This window comes from Penicillium chermesinum, assembly GCF_028974085.1.
Source record: "Penicillium chermesinum strain IBT 19713 chromosome Unknown utg000002l:1.0-5270490.0:1.0-5274688.0, whole genome shotgun sequence".
In the NCBI taxonomy this organism is placed as follows: Eukaryota; Fungi; Ascomycota; class Eurotiomycetes; order Eurotiales; family Aspergillaceae; genus Penicillium; species Penicillium chermesinum.
The window spans coordinates 3,683,468-3,704,794 of record NW_026695312.1 but is presented as its reverse complement, the minus strand read 5'-3'; the positions used below and the strand labels follow the sequence as shown (position 1 = coordinate 3,704,794).

The window sequence follows — 21,327 nt, the reverse complement described above, 5'->3', positions numbered from 1 at the left end:
TATGTGTTCATTTCCCTTTCGACTTGGCTTTATCCTTGATGTCAATCCACTGGCTGCGCAGGCCCCGGCGCGAAAGCGCTGTGTTCAAAATCTTGCGCTGATCTCCTTGCACGTAGACTTCCATCACACCTTTTGGTGCCCCGGTAGCCTGCGAGACACTTGTGCTGCTCGCACACTTCTTCTGAAGCTCCTCGGCCAATAAAGAGGGAATGATACCAAAGACCTCCAGATTAGAGACCCGAGTGAATGCCTTATTAGCATTACGCTTTTCGATCGTGACAAGCACCTTGGGTGGAGCCCCGGCCTTCGGCTTCACATCTGCAATGGTCTGGCCCTGTTTCAGGATGACGTAGTGGGGTTGCACCAAGGAGCTGTCTCCAATGATCCGATTCAGAAGCTCGTCGCGGTTGACCATGCCACGCTTCAATGCTCCTTGGTCATCAGGTGAAGATGACGTGAAGACTTTGTTTGCGAGGTATGGATTTAGGTTGATGATCCGGCGGTTCTCGCGGGACACCAAAGGCGGATCTTGTGATTGGAGATATTGGTCCAAGAGGTTCGATGCATCGGTGTATTTGTAATAATTTTGGGCATCGCTAATAGAAAGCGTTGGGAAGATGTCCGGCATGAGCTTCGACGTCGGTCGGTAAAGAGTTTGCACCGTAATGACTTGTCCGACTGACGGATCCTCGCCTGCTGCTGCGGGTTTGTTACTGCTCGAAGCAGCGGATGATTTGCCAGCGCTCTCTTGGACATTCCGTGACGGAAGTTTGTAAGGAACGAATCTCTCAACTCGATGGTCATTGAAATCAACGTCCCAAATATAGGTCTCTTGGCCACTTCGGTCCTTAGATTTGACAAGCTGCAACTTATCCAAATGCTTGATGAATTTCTTCACATTCTTCCAACTAGTTCTCTTGATGTTGTAAAATGGCGCCTGTTTGGCGGAATAGATCGGAAGGTAGGGGGTAATGAGGTTGGATATCAATATCGAAGGCGACACGGGTAATGTAAGTGCGTGGTTAACTGCTGTAGGGTTGTCCTGCTTGAGCTTGTAAAGAGCATAGACGAAAGCGTTGACAAAAGCATCATCGACCTCTGGACATTATTATCAGAACCCGATACCTCATTCACATTACGCTGAGTTTACTTACCTTTCGTCGTAGGCTCTTTCACAGGCTCTTCAGCATCATCCTGACCCTCATCGACATTTGCGTCAACATCAGCACTGGCAGGTTCTTCGTCATTTCCAGTCAGATCGAGCTCTCCCACCCCCCCTCAATCCCACCGCTTTCAGACGCATCCTCATCCCAGCCCTTCAAGTACTCTGGCGCAGGACGTCCCGGCCGGGGTGATGAGCTCCAAGCCCACAACTCATCACCCGCCCAATGGAGCCCACGGATGGCGTGGCCTTTAGACCCCTGGACCTCACCAAGAGCAGAGACATCAATCTCACATACCCCTACAAAAAGCGGTACAGTATGCCTGTCCAAGCTCGCAACCGCTGCCACGGCCCCCTTGACCGCACGCTCGGGGAACGGAGGCTCATTAGCTAGACCCGGCGTCATAAGGTCCGCTCCACCCTGCAGCTTCCGCATGACCATCTCCGGGGTGTGCACCAGGGGGACTAAGTCGGCATTGCGCCATAGCGTATACACCGTTGGGTAGATGCGCTTGTCTGACCCGGGGCCTTGTTCCACTTTGAACCAGAGCACCCGCTCCTCCTCGTCTGGATGCGCGCCAACGTACACAATTCCCTGTACTTGTTTCAGCTCCGGGCCGGCAGTCGTGGTGAAGCGGGCCGTTTGTGCATTGTCGGGGAGGAGGGCATTACGGATTGCGCTGAGGGTTGGTGTTGTGCTGGGCGTGTCGGGGCCTGCTTCTGCGGGGTTGGAGGGGACGGTAATTTTGTAGTCGCTGATGATCTGGTCGGCGATTTTCCTTCTGTCTGATGACCTTAAAGGCGACAAGTTCTTGATCTATTGGAAATGTCAGACGGGTCTCAACAAATAAAGCTTACTAGTCTTTGTAGATGAAGTCGGTTTCATGGTGAGAGAGAGCTGATAGCTTCAGAGGGGCAATGCGGGGAGATCACCGACCGTGGGCTTTTTCTTGAACATGGCGGGCACCGGTTCAGGAACGTCCTCGAGATAGCTTTGGTGTTTCTCCAAAGCTATAGGGATACGAGGAAATAAGCTGAGGGACGTTAGATGCTCGCAAGCCTAAGAGGTGAAGGTGACAAGATTCTCAAAATCCAAAAATACCCGCGCATTCTCCACATCGACCCGAAAGCCCACGTCAACGGACTGTATATCAATGTGACTCATGTCTATTGCTACAGGTATAGTCTTCATTACGAGATTTGAGTCATGGACTATATGCACATGAATTATTATTGAATAGTAATGGTGCCTCTGATCTAGAAGAGTAACGAGATAATGATATTAGTAACATTGACGATAAACCAAGACGAAGCCCAAATTTAGTCTTGAACTGAAACAGGAATTGCTAAACTTGGTATTCACGCGAGGGAAAAGTATGGGAAATTCCTAAAGCCTCGCTTCTTGATGACCGCTTGAAAACATGCCCATTTATCGAGAGAGGGCGGCCGTATTGCACATGGACATCGTCAATGAGGTTGAAGGGATTGTCATTGCTCCCAGGCATAAGGCCGAGCAACGATGCGTACCGAATCTGATTCGAAATTTCATTCTTTTGCAGCCCAGATGCTAAGCCTCTCTCATCCTGTTGTTGATGATGGAGATGTCGAAGACGTTGAAGCCCACTTTGACGTCCTTGAGTCTTCTTACAACAGTAGCATTCCACGGTACAATGGCCGCCAGCGAATGGCTTCTCGAGATTCTCACGACGAAGGCAACATCCACACATCCTCCCGCAACATCCTCCTTTGGTGGCACAGTCTTCACGCAGAGCACGGTGCATGTACCATCTCGGGTCGGATCTCCATAGATCAATGCCGCGAGAGAACGGAATGTCCCCGAGTGAAGCCTTGATCCTCGCCCATCGTCTTTCCAGGAACCAATAATGCTCACCCAAGGCGAAGGTTTCATCAAATAGGTGAGCATCAATGCAGATAGATTTGAAGAAGGGCAGCTTGTACTTGACCTTCTTCTTGAAGATTGCAAGCTGATGTTTGAGGGCCACCTCCCGCTGGGTATTCTCACGCATTTTAGCCTCTGTGATGAGAAGACCATCTATGTCAAATAGTTGCGAGGAGCTTGATGTCTGGAAATCCAGAAATCTGGCAATCTGCAGATCATAGATATGGCCAGCAGCCTCGAGGTCAGCCTCTTCTTCACGACGGAGGGACATCTCAAGTAATGTTAACAGAGGTGATTAGCAAAGTAGCGAGAGTTTGTTTGTTAGTTGAACTTTCTACGTTGCAGTTGAAGATTGTATCAAGTGGATATTTATGGAAGAGCATCAAACCACGCTGTTGATGTCTAGGCCGCGTCCTAAAAGAGACGTCATTCCCCTTTGGATCAAAGGCTTTCCTCAAATGGCTCCGGAAAGCCTAGAGGTAGGTAAGTGCTGATTTATGATGAATAGAGAATATGGCCAACCACTCAAGTAGGGTTTAATTGTGCAGCAATCAGTGTTATCCTCGGTCGCGCAAAGTACAGTCATGATTTATGAGTATTCAGCAGCCTAGTACGCCCTCTCCATAATATACTTTTAGAATACCATCTTCATAACATAGCCAATATACGAGAATTATGAAATAGACCATGGCCGAGAAGGTAGGCATAATAGTACTAGTAGGCACCACTAACTAGATAATCTGCAGGAAGTATGATGATGCAATAATAGTATAGAGCTGACACGTACTAGAATCGCCTTGTGCGGTTAAAACGAGTACCTACGATAAGTCTGATACCATTATAATCCGGTATAAATAGAATGTACTAGTATCCAGGCATGAACTGGACTTCTAAAGTTGTACGGAAGCATACTACGGCTTGCATCAGCGGCCACCGTTGAGTCCCGGAGTATCAATAGTTATACACTGGCCATCTAAAACCGATCTCTTTCGGCCAGAAAGCATGTGAACGAAAGAATTAAAACAGGTCGGGCGGGGGAGGGGGAGAGGACCCTAAAAGAGCCCCTCCGGGATGCGTAGCTTCTTGAGCAAACGGAAAGAAGACTACACAACAGACTTGAAACATCCGCAAATTCTCATACCGTACACATCACCCTTCCTTGAGATACACTCCATGTCTAAATGCAACTCCAGCGGATCTTCACATGTAGAGCACGAGCTCATTGCGACGAACTCGGGAGCCAAAGAAGGTCTGGCCTTCGGTAGTATCTCCAAACACCGTCGTGCCATTCACAGTGTTACCGTAGACCGTGCTTCCATCAATGGTGTCGCCGAAAACCGATCTGCCGTGGGTAGTGCTGCCGAAAATCGTATAGCCATTCGTAGTACTTCCATAAACGCTGTTCCCATTCAACGTGTGGCCATGGGCGTTGATACCGTGGTGAAGGTTGCCCTGGAGGAGGACCTCCTGGGGCTGTTCAAGAGTACCGATTTCGAATCGCATGGCCCCTATTTCCCCAGCGAAGAAGCTCTGAATTGGGTTCGAGCTAGCTTCAGTCGCGTGCACCGGATTGAAAGTCATGACAGTGGCCGGAGTGCACGAAGTCGCCGTCCACTCGAGAATGATACTGCCCTCCCAAGTGATATAGATCCGGTCGGGCTCCTTCATGGAAGGAAGTCCACGGGGGAGGGGAAGGTCGCGGGGCCGGCAGAATGAGAAGACCGACGCCAACTCATCTGGGCCGAGCTCGCCCTCGCGTCTATCCCCCCATGGAGGCGTGGGCGAGTTCGCGAGTCGGCTCAGAAGTTGACGCCGCCTCGGGGACCTCGGACCCCTCTTTTTTGAGGTGGCCATAGGACCCTTTAGAAGCCATCTTGCTATGATGGCGTTAACAAAAGCCTAATCTCAGGCAGGTGGGAAATGTCTTCGATGACCAACTGGAAATCGGCAATCATAGTGACGGTACTGAGCAGACGCGAAGATGATAACGCGTATGCGCAAGAAGAGGGAGCGGGGCAATGAAGGCATACTCAAGTTGATGGATACGTAGGGTTTTTGAGGTGGAGATGAGAGATAGGAGAAGGAGTAAGGTAGAGAGAGTGGTAAGAGAAGAAGTTGGCGAGGAGGTGACAGTGAGAGAAAAACAGCAAAGAGTATCTCTTGTTTACGCGTACCAACTTTGGTCCGCATGCAAACGCAGAATAGCAGCCAGAAGACCCACGAAGACCTAAACTGAAAGTGAGAGAAGTGTCTTAAAAGTAATTAAAGCAAAAGCCCAACAAGTTCCATTCAATCGAAAACAGAAAAGAAGCATCCTTATAAAGGTGCCTCTCACCTCCATATTACTGGAGGTAGAAGAAAAGAAATAAGAATATACAGACCTAATCTACAGACCTATTGCCTCCTAGATTAGACCCTCAAGATTCCAGAACAGGAAAGATCCTGATACTAGTTCTCATCTACGCCAACCATCTTGTCCATCCGCTTCATCTCACACCTGCGAATTTACTTCGACAGATCGCGAGCGTGCTTCTGATCAGTCACAAGCCACTTCATAGTTGAGCGTACCAAGCTGAGAAGCTGGTCGGCGCTCAGAGTGCTGAGATAGGAGTTCCACGAGCTCGCGTCATAGCTTGAGCCAGAGCCGCTGTCGGAGCTGGTGCCGGTGCTAGAGCTGGAGGAAGATGTCTCGGTGGGCTGAGCTGCGGTGGCAGTCTCAGTAATGGTAGCAAGAGAGGGCTCATTGGGCTTAGGGGTTTGGGTCTGCAACACAGGTGTGTTAGTAACAGTGACCTGCTCAGTAGTCCAGGCGTAAGAAGTGTCGACAACGGTGGAAGTAGCCCCCCTGAGGTTGGTCAGGTTCACCGGGTGCAGAGACAAAGGTGGTAACAGGAGCAGGGAGGGATGTAGAGGTGTAAGGACGCGAAGGGCGTCGGCTAAAGGAGGGACGAGGAATCGTAGAATTGGAGGAAGGGGGGGATTGGCGAAGGGCTCCGGACTGGGGAAACACTGACGGAGGAAGAGGCAGACTCAGTAGAGACTGCAGTTGGGGCGGCAGTGCTAGTAGCCACAACAGAAGCTGGCGCCGAGGTAGCGCTTGCGCCAGAGCCAGATGCAGCACCAGTGTAGAGAGCAGGCCCAGGAATGTCGTAAGTGCTCAGAGACTGGTAGATGTTGACTGAAATACCAGGGTCGGTGTTCTTATAAAGAGCAGTACCCTTAACACCGGAAGGAGAGTCGCTGCCGCCACCAGTGACCTTCAAGTTGATACATTGAGGGTAGTTCTGGGCGCCGTTGAGATTATTAGCGGAGTGGAGAGCAATGATCTCATGACGTAGAACGTAGTTTCCCGATGCGATGCTGCTGGGGATGGTGACAGTTGCGCTGTTGTTGTTGGCAATGAGCTTGTCGCTTGCCCACTCGCCGGGAACATTGTCATCGTTGATGAGACCGGACTCGGCAATCTTGAAGAATTCCAATGAGGTCTTATCCACGCTGGAACAATCACCATGGCAGTTGGCCAGGTAGGTAATGACTGGTCCATGGTGGCTTGACGGCCAGTCGGTCCATTGGAGCTCAACTTCGCCACCAGCCTTGACAGAAGCCTCGAGAGCGCCGGGCTTGGCATCCTTGTGGCAGATAATGTTGGCATTCGAGTATCCAGTGCCATCAACGAAGCCTAAATCAGTCTCATCTTCGGACCAAGCAATGACCTCCGGGGGTTGCTCTCATAAGAATACTGGTTGACAAGGTATCCACCGTAGTACGTGCCATCAACTACAGCACCACTGACATAGCCGTGGCCAGCCACCAAAGCTGCCGAGCCAAGGATGAGCCCAGAAATCTTGGACAAGGACATTTTTTCTATTGTTTCCTGTGAAGGCGGAGAAGAAAACGCACAGCGTTATTTTGAGTCCACGAACAAGTGTAGTCGCGAACAAGAAATGAGTGAATGGGGACTTCAATCAATGAAGTCAACCCGGCGAAGAGAACGGAAGGGTACTAGACCTTGAAAAAAAAAAATGGAACGAGAAAAACTGATGATACGAGAAGGATTAAGCACCATGCCGCTGGCCCAAGCAGTCTTTATATACTGCTTCTTCATCCTTCAAGAGGAAACGCCAAGGCCCATCCTTCAGGGCGGAAGAACGCTGTGTCTCCACTCTGCTCGCGTGGTTTCCACCATGGCTGTCTTCCCTTGATTTATCCGACGTTTACAGTGGCCTCAATTATTCTCGTTTCGATGCGTGGTCGTTCATAGGTGGAGAATCATGTCTAAACCGAAAGGGCGGAGCTCAAGAGTAGCAGGTAAATGAAGAGGAAGACCTTTAGACTGCCAAGAGACCATAATAGGGGATTATAATCAACATATGTATTTCCAAAGAGAATAGGAGCATGGCGCTTCGATCAAATTGGCCATTAAGAGGCTGTCGGTCTTGGGCGGCTTTCTGCGACGGTCAAGGTTTCAGCCACCCGGCTGAACACCCCACCTTCGGTGGTATAACAGGGAGACCGTACAGAGAAGATGACGTCCATGGGTCGCTTGACGTGCGCTTTGTCCATTGAGTTCATTAAAAACTCCCCTCTTGAGGGCCATGGCTGTCGAGGAGTTCGAAGCTTGGTCTCCTGCCAAGAGTTATATCTCAGCGGCAATTGGGTGACTGTGGCCTGCTTGTTTTGTGTCCATTATGATTAGATCTCCCTTAAAGCATTGGGACAGTCTCGATGGCAACTTTAGTCGAAACTCTGAATGCAGCAAAGCCGTTAAGCTGTCAAAGCAGTATAAAAGTCGTGGCCCGTGCATGAGCAGGGGGACAGGTCCAGAATTCGATCATCTTCAGTTTGGCTGGGGTTTCAGTAACATGCTCTCTGGATGTTGCTTCGCCGTAATGCGAAGAAAGGAGCACCCATGAGGTTGATCATTTCTCCATCCGCCCTGACAGCAATCAAGACGAAGGTTGCTCCCGTGAGGGGGCTACATCCACGGAGAATTATTCTGAAACATTTGGTGGACCCGATACGCCGCACCTATCCTAGTGCAATTCGAAGATTATCCATGCTATGATCTAGACTTCTTCTCAAGGCCCCGGGCTCGGCCGCTTGCTGCATGGACACGTATAATTGCATCAATGAGAATCAAACAGCCCGAGAAGCAGTGGCGTGCAAACCTGGGCCTGGTTTAGTGCATTTCAAGATTCCCTACGCTGAACTTGAGATCGACTGATGTGGGATGTGCAAAAACGGTAATTACCTTCTACCATTTATTGAGATGGGGTTGAAGGGAAAGTAGCAATGATCCTCTTGCGGGAATGGAGCGCACCCAGGAGCGGTCGGACTTCTGTCCGCGCCCTTGATAGCAAACACAGGGCATATTGTGCCGGGACAAAGGACGAGATAGTTCTCGAGACCTACTGCATAGCGTATGTGCCTTGCTGCCAAGTACAGTTGCGGAAGCGGGGGCACGCTTTTATCGGCACTAGAAGTTATATGGAAAGTCAATTGATGGCATCGCAAATTAGCGGCATAAAAGTGCCTCTAGAGCCGACAAGATACACAGCTTCTTCCAATGCGAGCCCATAGCCGAGTTCAAACTTTGCTTGAGCCCCTTCCAGTGCCCGGGTGGCGCAGATGACGGGAGTCTATTACTTCCGTTGATTTTAACGCGAAGCGGCAATTGATCGGGGGGGCCTGCTAAAAGATATTGGAGAACGAACGCGATAGCAAATCCGAGCTCCTTACTTCAAATTATCCCCCACCAAGCGTAGCCATCCATAAAGAGGTGTTAATCAGATGGCGACAGAGTTGTAACCGATGGAAGACTCGCCTAAGCGTACCTTTGTCCCCCCCGGGGGCTTCAGTTATCTCCCTCCTCAAAAACAATGTGCGCTAGTGCGATGGTGACTCAGACAAGGTAAAAAGGATGAGCTATTATAGGTTCCGGTCAACCCAGGGTGGATTATGATGCTGTTTAAGTTTGCCTCGCAAGCCTGAGCGAGCCCAGACCGTCTAAGAGGGGTTACTTCGGAATATTGCGCTTCCATGAGCAATGCAAGCGTCGCATTTTTTGGCTTTCACTGCTGGGCTGCTTTCACATTTCTACAGTCTACCAATTAGCCTGAACAGTCGCACGAATTGCATAGGTAGTACAGATAGATGTTGACCCCTCTCAATCTTGGAAACCCCCAGGGCCAACACACAGGGTCCATAATTCGACGTATACCTTGCGCCCACGGACCTCAAATGTGAGGGAGGAGATGGACAAATCATCGTGATGCTTGTGTATTACGGGTAACGCCTACATTGGTCACCGCTCGATGGTAGCCTGAGGCGCCAAGGATCGCTGAACACGAGGCCTCTAAACCAGCGCCCCTTCCTTCCTATTCGCCACTAGCCTCGTATATACCTTACTGTCTATTTACATACAAGGAAATGGGCCAACCGATTCTCGCCTAAATTGTGTCATTAGATGCATAGGCATTCTAGACAATTAGATACTACTTTCCAAAGTTCAATCTCCATAATCATTTGCTATCATTTTGAATAGCCACCGCGAAGCTTGTACGGACCAATCTGGTGTACTGTTGATCCTGTAGTTATCTGCTGTAAAATATAAGTGTATGGGGTTTACCAAGCTAATCTACTTTGGGCAAGTTTGTCGTGAAATAATAAGGTAGACTTTCCGCCGTGAGTCAGTGTAACAGGAAGACCCTGCTGAATCGTAGACAGAAACGGCTCCGAGGCCCAGCTCCACCTCTAATTCTGCTTGACAATAGCACGCACGCCCCAGAGCAATTTCCTTCCATAATAATTGTAAAAAGGCCATGGGAGGCTAGGCCAAGTCGAATTCGCGCCTCGCACGTTCCCGTTCTTCCAGATTCTGCCGGGTTTAGCGGGCTGGATCGCTCACACTTTTCCCGCTCCTTTCTGGACTCCACAAGGCAGTCACTTTCTGTACCCCAGCATCCCCAACCACTTTGAGATCGACCAGCCGTCCCGGGAGCTAGGTCTTGGAAGACCTGCCCTGGAACACCGTGTCTTTCATCCGCTCCGCCTTCCTCGCTTTGCCCAACTGACGTCGTCGCAACTCGATCATCTGTACTTGAACACCCGTACTCGGATAGGAGACCAGTCCCGGCACGTCGCATTCCTCCTTCAACCTCCTGAGAACTGGCCTTCAGGGGGTTAGCAAAGTATGGGACCGACGGAGGCACCCTCCTCACCCGCGTTTCCGAACCTGGACCCGATCATCATGGACGATGAAATGGAGGCCACCTTTAACCATGCCGACATGGACTTCCTCGATCCTGCCAAACTCAACATGCCCTCAGATACTGCCGGAGGAGATTTTGACGATCTATTCGCTCGGGTGACAAACCCACACTCAAACGCCATGCCGGAATCCTCGAAGTCTTATCAGAACCCGCACCCCCCTAAGGCAACAGCCCCTCATGGGAGCCGACTCACCAGCCGAATCCCCTGACAACTCGAGCCACAGCTCCTCTTCGGAGTCTCCTAGTAATCACCTGCGACAGGCGTCGATCGCCTCGACGAATTCTGTCGCCCACAGCGATCACCCATTTATCTCCGCCGGGTTCTCGACGGAGGATTGGATGCACCCTGAACTGTCCTCCGTGAAAGAAGAGTCACCATTTACGATTGAGCCTTCATACCCTATGGACGGCTATTCTATGGGTCAAGGCCCCGACCTGGAGTCGAGTAATAAGGCAATGGATGCGGCCTTTGATTTCGAAAGCGCTGCTAGCAGCCCAAGTCCGCTCAAGGTTGAGAATTCGAACCACCCTGACCCGAGCACACCGAATGGAACCAAAATGAACGTATGGAGCCCTTCAACGGTTCAGGCGCCACCGGCTTCGCAATCGAATGAGGACACTGATACATCGGTAAGTCGTGCCTGCTGTACACGCCTTATGTACTGATTTCCGAAATTCTAATTCTTTCCAGATTCCCGCCGCTGGATCCCCGTTCTTTTCGTTTGGTCTCCCTGAGCAGCAGTCGCCATTTCCTACGAAATTTCGCAACGGAAAGGGAAAACTGCCTACTTCCCATTGGGGGGGTACATTCACCATCTTCGCTCCTTGAAGAAAGTTTTGGAGGCATTGATATGAATGGGCAATCTCCTATGCACACTTCAATGTCACCGAGCGTGAACTTTGGATCGCCTCCCTCCTATCCGTTCCCAGCATCCTATGGCTCGTCTACTGCTCAACCACAAACGGATAATACACCTTCGGTCAAGCCTATTCTCACAGTCCACCCAACGTCTCTCAAATCTCGCGTCGAGACCCAAATACCTATCCGCCTCACCCTCTCCCCCTTACCAGAAGGCGTGGAGAAGCTACGCCTTCCGTCTCACACCATCTCGAAACTTAAATTCATCGCCTCCCCTTCTACTGAACCTACACCCGACACCCTACAGTTGTACACAAGCCTTGTGTGTACAAGTGCCATGCAAGACCGAGAAAAGTTAAAACGAGCTTTTGCGCGCACTGCAGGGGATAGGTCCCTGGAGAATGACCGTCCATTAGATGGTGGTGACGTTCAGATTTGCGCCGGTTGTATACAGCGTGAGCGAAAACGTGCTTCACGAAAGAAGCAGCGCAAACCTGAAGAAGATGAACTGTTCCAGAAAGATGAGGAGAAGAGGGTCATTGTCTTCAATACAAGCGAGATCAAGGAATGGGTTGAGCCTTCGAAGAATAGCTCGACCAACTACAACGACTCATCAAGTCTCCCCCCCTGGCTCAAGGCAGGTGGAGCTTCCAATGCGAATTGCTTGCTATTGTCGCCATCAAAACGAAAAGATCGGGTTTCAGGTCATTTTCACAATTAAGGATCACTTAAACAATGTCATTTCACAAGCCATTACCAACTCGATCATGATCACTGATGATCACAAGACACAAGCTCCCCCAGCTCCTGTACCCACCGGGCCTTCGCCGTCTATACCAGACGGTACCCAGGTTCCCGGGCAGGAGTCTTTTCCTCCGGTTCAAACCTTGACAAGAATGCGAATGGTGCTTTCGCAACACCACAGTCACCAACGGATCTGCAGGGCCTTCAGCAAAGATTCAATTCGCAGTATCAGCTGACTCCTAGTTCATTCGCTGCAGCCGCTAATGGCCTCTCTTCGAATTCGCAGACTCCTCGTACTCTTTCGCGGCAGGCATCTCCAACTGATTTCTCTGGCCCACAAAGCAAACGAAGGAAGCATAGCAGCTCTGCACGGTTACCATCTGAGTTGACAATGACCCGAATGGAGTCTCCCCAGTCATCGAACTCAGCAATGCACAATGCAGCACAGCTTGTGGCAGCTAGAGGGTTCGCTTCACCTTCAGAACGCCCGTTTGTGACACCTTCGGCCATGTCTGGACAATACGGAAACGGACCACCTACTCCCAACCAAAGCAACGATAACAACCCATTCTTTAACCCCACTCCCGCTCAGCGACAAAGTTTGGATAGTTTGGCTCAGCAGCCTCTTACCTCCGCACCAAACTCTGCTCACCCCAGTCGTCCTGGGACGCCGGGCAACTCGGGGCGGAACGGCTTTTCTGACCAGAATCTTGCCTTACTTGGCGCTAATACTGCGGGTCAGATATGGCCTCCCCTAGCTTCTACGCCCACTCGTCTTCCTTCTGTGATCCATAAGTTGGTTCCGGCGGAAGGTTCGATCACCGGAGGGACAGAAGTTACGTTGTTGGGCAGTGGCTTTTATCCTGGAATGGAGGTTGTTTTTGGGGATACACTTGCGACAACCACAACCTTTTGGGGCGATAAATGCTTGAATTGTCTGACGCCCCCTGCGCTCCAGCCAGGGCTAGTATCAGTCATGTTCAAGCACGAGCACCCCACATTTGGTCAGATTCAGCAACCGCAACCTTTGATGCCAAAGCAACAGCTATTCTTCCGATATGTTGATGACCGCGAGCTTCAGATGTACCGCTTGGCGCTGAACATTCTTGGTCAAAAATTGGGAAGCCAAGCAGATGCATTCCAGACCGCTCAACAGATCATGGGTAGCGATCCAAATTCCGTTTTCAGCATGCAACAAGATATGCAAGGTGGCTCTTCAGGAGGGCACCAACGTCAAGTGCCTGGGCTGGAATCTCAAGGTAAACTCAGTGATCTTGACTCCAAGATGTTGACCTACCTTGAGTTTATCGATCTGGACGATAGTCCCCGACCACCGCGATTCAATTCTCGTAGTGCTACTGGACAGAGTCTGCTTCATTTTGCAGCTTCTTTGGGCCTGACTCGCTTCGTTGCTGGTCTCTTGGCTCGTGGTGCCAACCCGGATGTGCAGGACAATACTGGCAATGCGCCGATGCACCTGGCTGCACTTCACGGCCATGCTCACATTGTCAACCGACTTCGCTTGGCTGGTGCCACTCCCAGCATACGCAGTATTCGTGGCTTCACTCCTGCGGACCTCGCCACAACTCTCCCCGCACATCAAGCTGCTCTACTTCCTTCTCGCCATTACCGATCTCGTAGCGTTGGCTCTCTTTCCTCACGTCGCAGACACAGCAGTTCTGCCTCTCTCAACTCGCTTTGGGAGGCCTCGTCAGCTTCGGGATCTCTGGATCACGCAGTTGATGACTCCGAAGAACTTGTTGGTAGCGAAGAGCTGGACAGCGATGAATCGGATGAGAATGCACTTCAGATGAGTCTTTCACGTCGGTCAAGTATGCATCGCGATGTTGCTCCACCGATCGCGGAAACAGAACCAGGCACGAACTCCGGAAATGGACCTGGGTTCTCCCCACCAGCAGCTATCGTGGCATGGCGCAACCAGCTTGCTGCGCAGATCAACCAATTCCAGCAAAGTGTGGCAAATGCATTCCCGAACATTCCTGCCCTGCCGCCCATGCCTGCAATGCCTGCGATGCCGGACTACCAAGCCAACGATATGATGCGACGAATAACAAATCTAGTGCCACAACGGCCTGCGGTTGGAGACGGATGGTGGGATTACCTGAAGGGCAACACTACTTCAACCCACAACCAGCCACCCTCATACGATGAACTCTATCCGCACCAGCACGAACGGGAGGCTGAAGCTGAGATCAAGAAGAGTGCTCTTCTGCGTGCCGCTACAGAGGCGGCTCTGGATCAGCACTTCGAGGCGCAAACCGCCGTCTCTGCATCTGCATCTGCATCCACATCTACATCCACATCCACCGCTCCTGTGGCCATTGAACATGCGCCGTCGAACAAGGTTGATCTCCAGGACATCACTATTGGACGCAAGGTTATTTCACGCGAGCAGCAAAAACACCTCCGAGAACATCAAGCACGACGCATGAAGGGGCTGGGAAGTGACCGGAATTTGTATTTCTTCTGGGTAAGTCTCAGCATTAATCCCCTATCAAGTACCAAGCTGACTTCTTTATTAGATTCCTCTTCTGATTTTGGTTATCTGTGCTTGGGTTCGGAACTATCTTCCTGGGCTTTGGCAAGGCGTCACGGACAGCTTTGATTTTTTGAAGGCTCGCCACACACAGCGGGCTGTGGAAACGGTTATATAGGGCTTTCATAAGTTTAATCATTCCTCTTTCTGGGGCTGGGTGTTGCGTTCGCGTATGGCATCTACGCCATTCGTTTTTCATCTTTCATTTTTCAGTTTTTCCCCATTCCCCCCCCTTTTTTCTTTGCCCTTTTTTTTCTATTTCCTGGGCAATTGCCTCTTTTGTTCTGCGTATAATGACAGGGTACGACTACATACACTCAAGCTTTCAGGAGCATGGCTGACAGGCCTACTAGCATAGACGAATGAATCTTTATTTTTATCTCAATTTCCAGTCCTCGCCTGGTTTATACTAGTAATTCCCGAGTAGCGTGTCATTTGACTAGCCCCAAGACCGTCAGAGTGAAGGTCCCTTTGATCTGGGCCCGGGTGGCTTGATTCGGCAGATAGTGGCCCAAAGTTAAGCGGGAGCAGAAGACACTGCGGGGATCGCTGTGGCCTTCTTTTATAATCGCCGTATGACTCCGGAGTTCGGCGTTTGAATCCTCAGCCCTCAATAATCTCCTTCAATACCCACTTTCTCCGAATAACATCCCCTCTGCACTCGTTAGTGTTGATTCACCTCCTTGAGCAGCACGATGACGAGTACGGACTCTCCTGTTCCGGGCGATAAAGCACCCCTAGTCAGTTACTTTGCGAACAAGTGAGCCACAATGCTAGGTTATACTAATACTAGTACCACCATACTGACGAGATAGCTCCGTTGAAACTCACAATTCCACATGGTCAAAGTTGTGGGAGGCGGGAGAAACCCTCTGGGATAGAGGGAAGCCCTCGCCTGCGCTGATAGATATCTTGGAGCAACGGGGAGATCTTCTGTCTCCATCGGGACCTGACGGACGAAGGAAAAGAGCTCTGGTACCTGTGAGTCTATTCTATTGGTTGGCGTCTGTTCTGCTACTAACAAAATGCCGTGGCGCTCAGGGTTGTGGCAGGGGCTATGATGTCGTCATGTTGGCACTCCACGGTTTTGATGCTTACGGTCTGGATGTTTCGGAAATCGGACTCTCGGCAGCAAAAGAATATGCGGATCGCGAGCTCCAAAATCCCCAAGATCACAATTTCGGGGCCAGCTGGAATGGCACTCAAAGCAGAGGTACTGTTGCTTTTATACAAGCAGACTTCTTTGCACCGCGCCCAGAGGATGAAAACAAGTTCGACGTGATCTACGACTACACAGTGAGGCTTCCAGTTTGATATTCATGGGCCTATCTAACGATGCATATAGTTCCTCTGTGCTCTCCATCCGACGATGCGTTCTCAGTGGGCATCGCGCATGGCACAACTTCTAGCCCCCGGTGGAGTATTAGTCTGCCTAGAGTTTCCTCTCTTCAAAGATCCAACGGAAACAGGGCCCCCCATGGTCATTGAAAGGCGTACATTGGGACATTTTGGCACGGGAGGCGATGGTATCAATATTAACCTCGCAGATAATTCATCAGGGGGAAGCTTCAAGCGTTTGTTGCATGTAAAACCTGAGAGATCGTATGAAAGTGGGAAGGGGACCGATATGTTGAGCATCTGGGAACTAAAGTAACCAGAATAGCCATCTGGTATACGATCAGTTTATTAAATATACATCGCAGACTTGATATATTTAGTGATTCATGTGATCTATATAGCGGTTCGCCGCGCCAAGATGTGGCCTGTGCGGCGCCCATAGCTGGCCTTCGGGGGTTCTGAATTTCAGCGTCACCCCGCGACTGCGTCGACCGCATAACTCCTGCCACCTCTGCGTTCTCTGGGAAAATCGGCATGCTCCATTGACTGTCTCCTAAACCGCGGGAATCATGGACCCCACGCAGGCGGCCTCGAGCAATGTGACTGGTACAATGACCCCAAAGGCCGGAATGTCAGTCTACTAACAGAGCTCGCAGTCGAATACACGGACCCGTCTGGCTTGTTCTCCTCAGTGCAGCCTATTATAGAATCAAAACTCCCGCTAAAGAATCTCCATTGGAAATCGCCCGCCCGCCCCGTGCGGTCGATCGAATCGCTCCGCATCGGCTTCATTTCTGCCGAAGATGGCGAGCGCAAGTCATCCAGCGAACCCTCCAGTGCGGTCCCCCACAGGCGTCACCAGATCCCCGGCTTGCGACAGACTCCGTATCTGAAAGTCTTCCTCCTTCGCTGTGACGATAACGACACCTATAAGGCTACTGCGCGAAAGACATTGCGCGACTGGATCAAGGCGCAGGGGGCATCGAGCACTTCGCAGACACCCGGGGGAGTAGCCAGGAGAAGCACGACGCATTTGAATGGCTTATTCTACATGTGGTCCAAAACGGCGAGGGGGCAGAGAAGGCGCCGGCGGCTGCTTCAAAATGGGGACGAAGCACATCAACCGTGTTGGAAAAGGTTAAGGCGGATTTTAACGGGTCATCCAAGACAGCGACTGATCGCGTGGCACAACTGCGTCTGCCTAAAGATGCCAAAGTCAATTCACCCGAGTTGAGCGAGCAACTTGAAGATCTAATTGACAAGATGAAGAATGGCATATTGGCGTCCTTTGACCTGCGAGTCGCTCAATACGAAGAAGATATCAAAGAAAAAGATTCGCAGCGAAGTCTTCCCGGGTGGAACTTCTGTACGTTCTTCATACTCAAGGAAGGGCTTGCACGAGGTTTCGAGAACGTCGGCCTGTTCGAAGATGCCCTGGTTGGATACGATGAGCTTTCCGTGGGCCTGGATGCAGCTATTCGCGATCAGCTTGAAGAGCCTGGTGAGCAGCATGGCAATACTCTCCTGACATCGAGTAAGGACTTGGTGGAAACTGTCAAAAAGGCATTGGAATCTGGGGAGTCGAAGGATGGTGTCAACGCAGCGGATTACTCTGCCCTGGATATACGACCAGAGGATTATCCATTGTCCTCCACAAGAATGCCGTACCGGGAGATGATTCTGTCGAGCGACATTTCCATCTTCAACTTCCGCACCTATGTCTTTTCCCGACAGCTGACATTACTTCTCAGGGCAGCAAAAGCTCCATCATTGAGTCTCAATGAAAAGACGAACAAGCTTGAGGACCTCGTGACGCTTTCAGAAATATGTGCGAGATCCACGGAGTTTATCAGTCTTGCGGCACGCACTCTCCGCTACGACCTCGAGTCCGGACTCAAAGATGTGGAAGAGAAAGCCAAATATCATATCATTAACAATATGGTCTCATCCTGGGCTTACTCAGCGGCGTTGCAAATTCTTGACCAGACCTTCACCCCTGGATTGAAGGTTCCCCGAATCTTCTATCATCGCTGTCAAGAAAGCCGCTGAAGCTTCAGCGGCAGAGAGCCGTGCAGATGCACCGCGTCGTACGAGCTCATTAATACAATCTGCCGCTAACCGTTCCAATCGTCCAGTGACGCAAGATCTGTCAGACACGGCCGGCCCACTTCCACGGCGCTCGACTATCGACCATCCCAAGGCTGCCTCCGTTTTCCCTTCGAGAACTGGCTCAGAGCAACTTGCTTCTGCAAGAGGCGAGCTACTCCTTCTAGCCCGACGATCGCTCGAAGAGATTGCACACCGAAGAGGTTGGTCCGAGAAGTGGACCGATCTTGGCTTGCTTTTCGATGATAGTCACCGCTCAGGACCAAAGGACCTTACAACTGTATCTCTTGACGACGATGAATCCTCGAAGCTGCAGGAAGAAGAAAAACCAGAGCGGACCCCGCTTTCTGGAATTAGTCTTCTCTCTCTCAAGGCCGCATTAGAGTCAAAAGACTTATTTTTGACCTTCTATGAAGACCTCACAGACCACATCATTCGTCATAATACGGCGGCCAGCCGTACAAACTCTACTGAAATGGCCCTTGCGGACATCGCCATTCTTCGATTCCGCCAAGCTGATTACGAGGCAGCAGCGTCTTATTTCCATGAATTGGCTCCATTCTATGGCAGCAAGCTCTGGGTTGTCTTGGAAGGCATTATGCTGGAACTGTATGCCCGATGCTTGAAGGAGCTCAAGCGTAATGAAGACTATGTTCGGATGATGCTCAGACTGCTCTCTAAGTTTGCTGCCTATTCGCAATCGAGGCTTTCCGACAGACAAAAGGCCACATCTACACCATCTTCATTAACAGAACAGGAACAGCTTTCTGTCTATGTCTCTGACCTTTTCGAGGGGCTGGGGGGGCCTGCAGAAGGATATCACTGCACCCCTGAGTGACTTCTTTGCGGACTTACATGTAGACCCGGCAATCCAGCTATATGACGACAAAGACGGTTTCCAGATTCAAATGTATTTGCGATTCTTGCTTGGCCCGCAAATCGACGTGAACTCAATCAAGGTACGCTTGGTGGGCGTTAACGCCACCCAAAGCACAGAGCACTGGGTTGAAGTTGCCAAAGCTTTCACGATTAAATCAACCAAGACGAAGATCCTCATCGATTCCTCCGTATGTGTTTGAATCAGAGAGTCTAATGATGTCCACAGCTAACTCACTCTCTCAGACTACATTACAAGGCAAATATTATGTGGATCGTGTGGAAATGAAAACCGATAATCTCCTATTCATTTTCAACAGTGGTCAACACTCTGGGCTTCCAGTGGGTTTCCAAGAAACCGTCGAGTCAGAAGACGCAGACCCCCGACCACACATCCTCTGCTACCCCCCATCGGACGGTCTACAGGCAACAGTAGTCTCGCCACATCTGATCAACCTGGAGTCAATGCGCACCCTAGAGCTGGAACTCAATAGCGGGCGGAATGACATTCAGAGGGGCACAATCCGTGTACGACCAGCCACAGCAGGGCTCAGGCTTCGAACTGCGGAGACTGAGGTGGTCGATGGCGAGCTGAATATCTCGGCGAACAACGAGTCGGGGGCCATTGAGTTCACCCAACTGCCTCCGAAATCCTTTGTACGGCTCCGTATTCCTTATACTGTTGAAGAAGCTTTTACCACTCTATCTGCGCGGACAGAGGTCAGCTATGAGACTGGACAGGGGAAATTCTCCTTCTCAGCCGTGCATAGCGTGGTCGCTACGCTGCCCATATCTGTCAATGTGCAGGATATCTTCAAGGACGATGTACTATTCTCACGTTTCACGGTCAGCCCCGCCATGCTGATCCCACTCCGCATCGCCCAATGCAGTTTACCCAGTTCAGAGTCCTATGACGTCCAATCGACTCTCTCGGGCCCCGTCACTCTGGACGTCTTCCCGAAGCAGCCTGCGTCTTTGCTCTACAAGATCCGTCCGCGCAGTAGCGCGGCCACTGCGTCAGGACGTAGTCTGCGTCTCCGCGTGGACTTTACCTGCGTGAACGACGAATGTATCGATGCGATCGAGAAGTGTTTCACCACCGCTATTAGATCCAGCCCTTATCACCAATACGCCACACTGCTCACATCGCACGTGGTGAACAGCTTCCGGAACCAGTTAAGTACTGCGGACATGGAAGTCATTGGCCTATTACGAGAGGTGGAGATGCTACCTTACAAAAGCGTCCGATGGGAAGAATTGTTGGGCGGGCTCAGAGACCGCACAGATGATGTGCGGAAATGGCTAGCTGCGTGGCACGATGTGAGTTGATTTGCGTACAAGGTATTATAGCATTCCCCTCCCATATTAACATTTGCATCAGAACAACCCTATCATTCGTCTCCCCGCTCAAGCAACCATCCCCACCCCGCAGCATTATTATCCCCGTCGAGATCCCCCAAATCCAGGTCGTGCACACGGCCGAGCTGCAGCTCCACCCAAGCGAAGATGCGTCCGTTGCGGGCACTCCCCATGCCGCGGTGGGCCACATGATCGCCGCAGAACTGTGCCTCCGCCATACTCGCCGCTGGTGCCCCCCTGCTAGCCAAGAACACGCCGGTGAGCCACTAGAGTGCACGTTCGAGATGCACGCCAATCCCGAGTGCTGGCTCTTGGGAGGCCGACGCCGGGGTACCTTCCTCGCGCGGGACGGCGAAACCACCAAATTCACAATCCTTCTCCTACCACAAAAGGCAGGACATCTACTCCTGCCCGGGCTCGAGATCCGTAGTTTTGCTCCTACGCAAGCCACCACGGATCCAGTGACAGGGTTGGCGATCCCGCCTGCGCAGCGGGATCCTATTCCTTGTGAAGCGGACTACCGCAACCATGGGGAGACAGTGCTCGTTTTGCCCGATTTGCGCAAGACGACTGTCAGCCTGAGCGCTTCGGGTAACCCGAATGGGTCCTCTTGGCTGGTAGATTCTGAGCGGCGAGCAGAGGTCCACTGATCGTAGGGCTGTTAAAAGAGGCAGAATTGTACATAGACGACTCATGTCAATGATGAATGTCCCACTTAACTCTGATACTATAAGCTGTAGGCCATCGATCGCATCTCGCATACACCTTTACTACCTAAACTCCGCTCTACATAAGGTTGGTCGATGGGTGAATTGACGAGCTATTAGTGTGTACGTCCCGGCATGGAGCATACGGCGGGAACTGCGTTTTGCAAATTCCAAAATAACAGTGGGGGCCCCGTGTGATTGGCGGGGGAGCTCCTCAACAAAACCTCAGCGGGTCCGTCCCTCGCCCAACAAGCCTCGCCCCTTCTCAGCGGGGTTCTACATTGTACAGTCGGCTGTCGTATTCTGCGGTATCCTACCCGGAATGCTTGCCAATCAGTTACAGTCGAGTCGCTCTAGATGCTCTGTATTATGCATCACAGTTCAATGGGATCTCTTATCGCTCGGCAATCTTATCGAAAGGCTCGGCCCATCACATGCCATCGGTGAG

The 21,327-nt window shown here is 51.2% G+C and overlaps 6 protein-coding genes across 6 annotated transcripts; 2 read left to right on the top strand and 4 right to left on the bottom strand.

Moving 5' to 3' along the window:
* Positions 1-7: 7 nt before the first annotated feature.
* On the bottom strand, positions 8-2,048 carry N7468_002243 (putative RNA binding protein Ligatin/Tma64; the record flags this gene model as incomplete). Its single annotated transcript, XM_058471540.1, has 3 exons — positions 8-1,098; positions 1,289-1,948; positions 2,021-2,048. 3 exons carry the CDS (start codon positions 2,046-2,048, stop codon positions 8-10), a joined length of 1,779 nt encoding a protein of 592 aa, XP_058334681.1.
* Positions 2,049-2,508: 460 nt separating this feature from the next.
* On the bottom strand, positions 2,509-3,333 carry N7468_002242 (uncharacterized protein; the record flags this gene model as incomplete). The annotated part of the gene is made up of 1 exon (XM_058471539.1): positions 2,509-3,333. One exon carries the CDS (start codon positions 3,331-3,333, stop codon positions 2,509-2,511), a length of 825 nt encoding a protein of 274 aa, XP_058334680.1.
* Positions 3,334-4,262: 929 nt separating this feature from the next.
* On the bottom strand, positions 4,263-4,730 carry N7468_002241 (uncharacterized protein; the record flags this gene model as incomplete). The annotated part of the gene is made up of 1 exon (XM_058471538.1): positions 4,263-4,730. One exon carries the CDS (start codon positions 4,728-4,730, stop codon positions 4,263-4,265), a length of 468 nt encoding a protein of 155 aa, XP_058334679.1.
* Positions 4,731-5,567: 837 nt separating this feature from the next.
* N7468_002240 (AA9 family lytic polysaccharide monooxygenase) lies at positions 5,568-6,921 on the bottom strand (the record flags this gene model as incomplete). Its single annotated transcript, XM_058471537.1, has 3 exons — positions 5,568-5,907; positions 6,093-6,789; positions 6,852-6,921. The coding sequence occupies 3 exons, from the start codon at positions 6,919-6,921 to the stop codon at positions 5,568-5,570; spliced, it is 1,107 nt and encodes a 368-aa protein (XP_058334678.1).
* A 3,333-nt stretch (positions 6,922-10,254) lies between these two features.
* Positions 10,255-14,611, top strand: N7468_002239 (putative membrane-tethered transcription factor (SPT23); the record flags this gene model as incomplete). Its single annotated transcript, XM_058471536.1, has 6 exons — positions 10,255-10,428; positions 10,505-10,963; positions 11,025-11,136; positions 11,264-11,896; positions 11,981-14,427; positions 14,480-14,611. 6 exons carry the CDS (start codon positions 10,255-10,257, stop codon positions 14,609-14,611), a joined length of 3,957 nt encoding a protein of 1,318 aa, XP_058334677.1.
* Positions 14,612-15,188: 577 nt separating this feature from the next.
* N7468_002238 (putative TMEM1 family protein) lies at positions 15,189-20,822 on the top strand (the record flags this gene model as incomplete). The annotated part of the gene is made up of 10 exons (XM_058471535.1): positions 15,189-15,253; positions 15,309-15,474; positions 15,535-15,789; positions 15,839-16,067; positions 16,488-16,667; positions 16,766-17,863; positions 17,967-18,546; positions 18,731-19,004; positions 19,060-20,133; positions 20,226-20,822. The coding sequence occupies 10 exons, from the start codon at positions 15,189-15,191 to the stop codon at positions 20,820-20,822; spliced, it is 4,518 nt and encodes a 1,505-aa protein (XP_058334676.1).
* Positions 20,823-21,327: the final 505 nt, after the last annotated feature.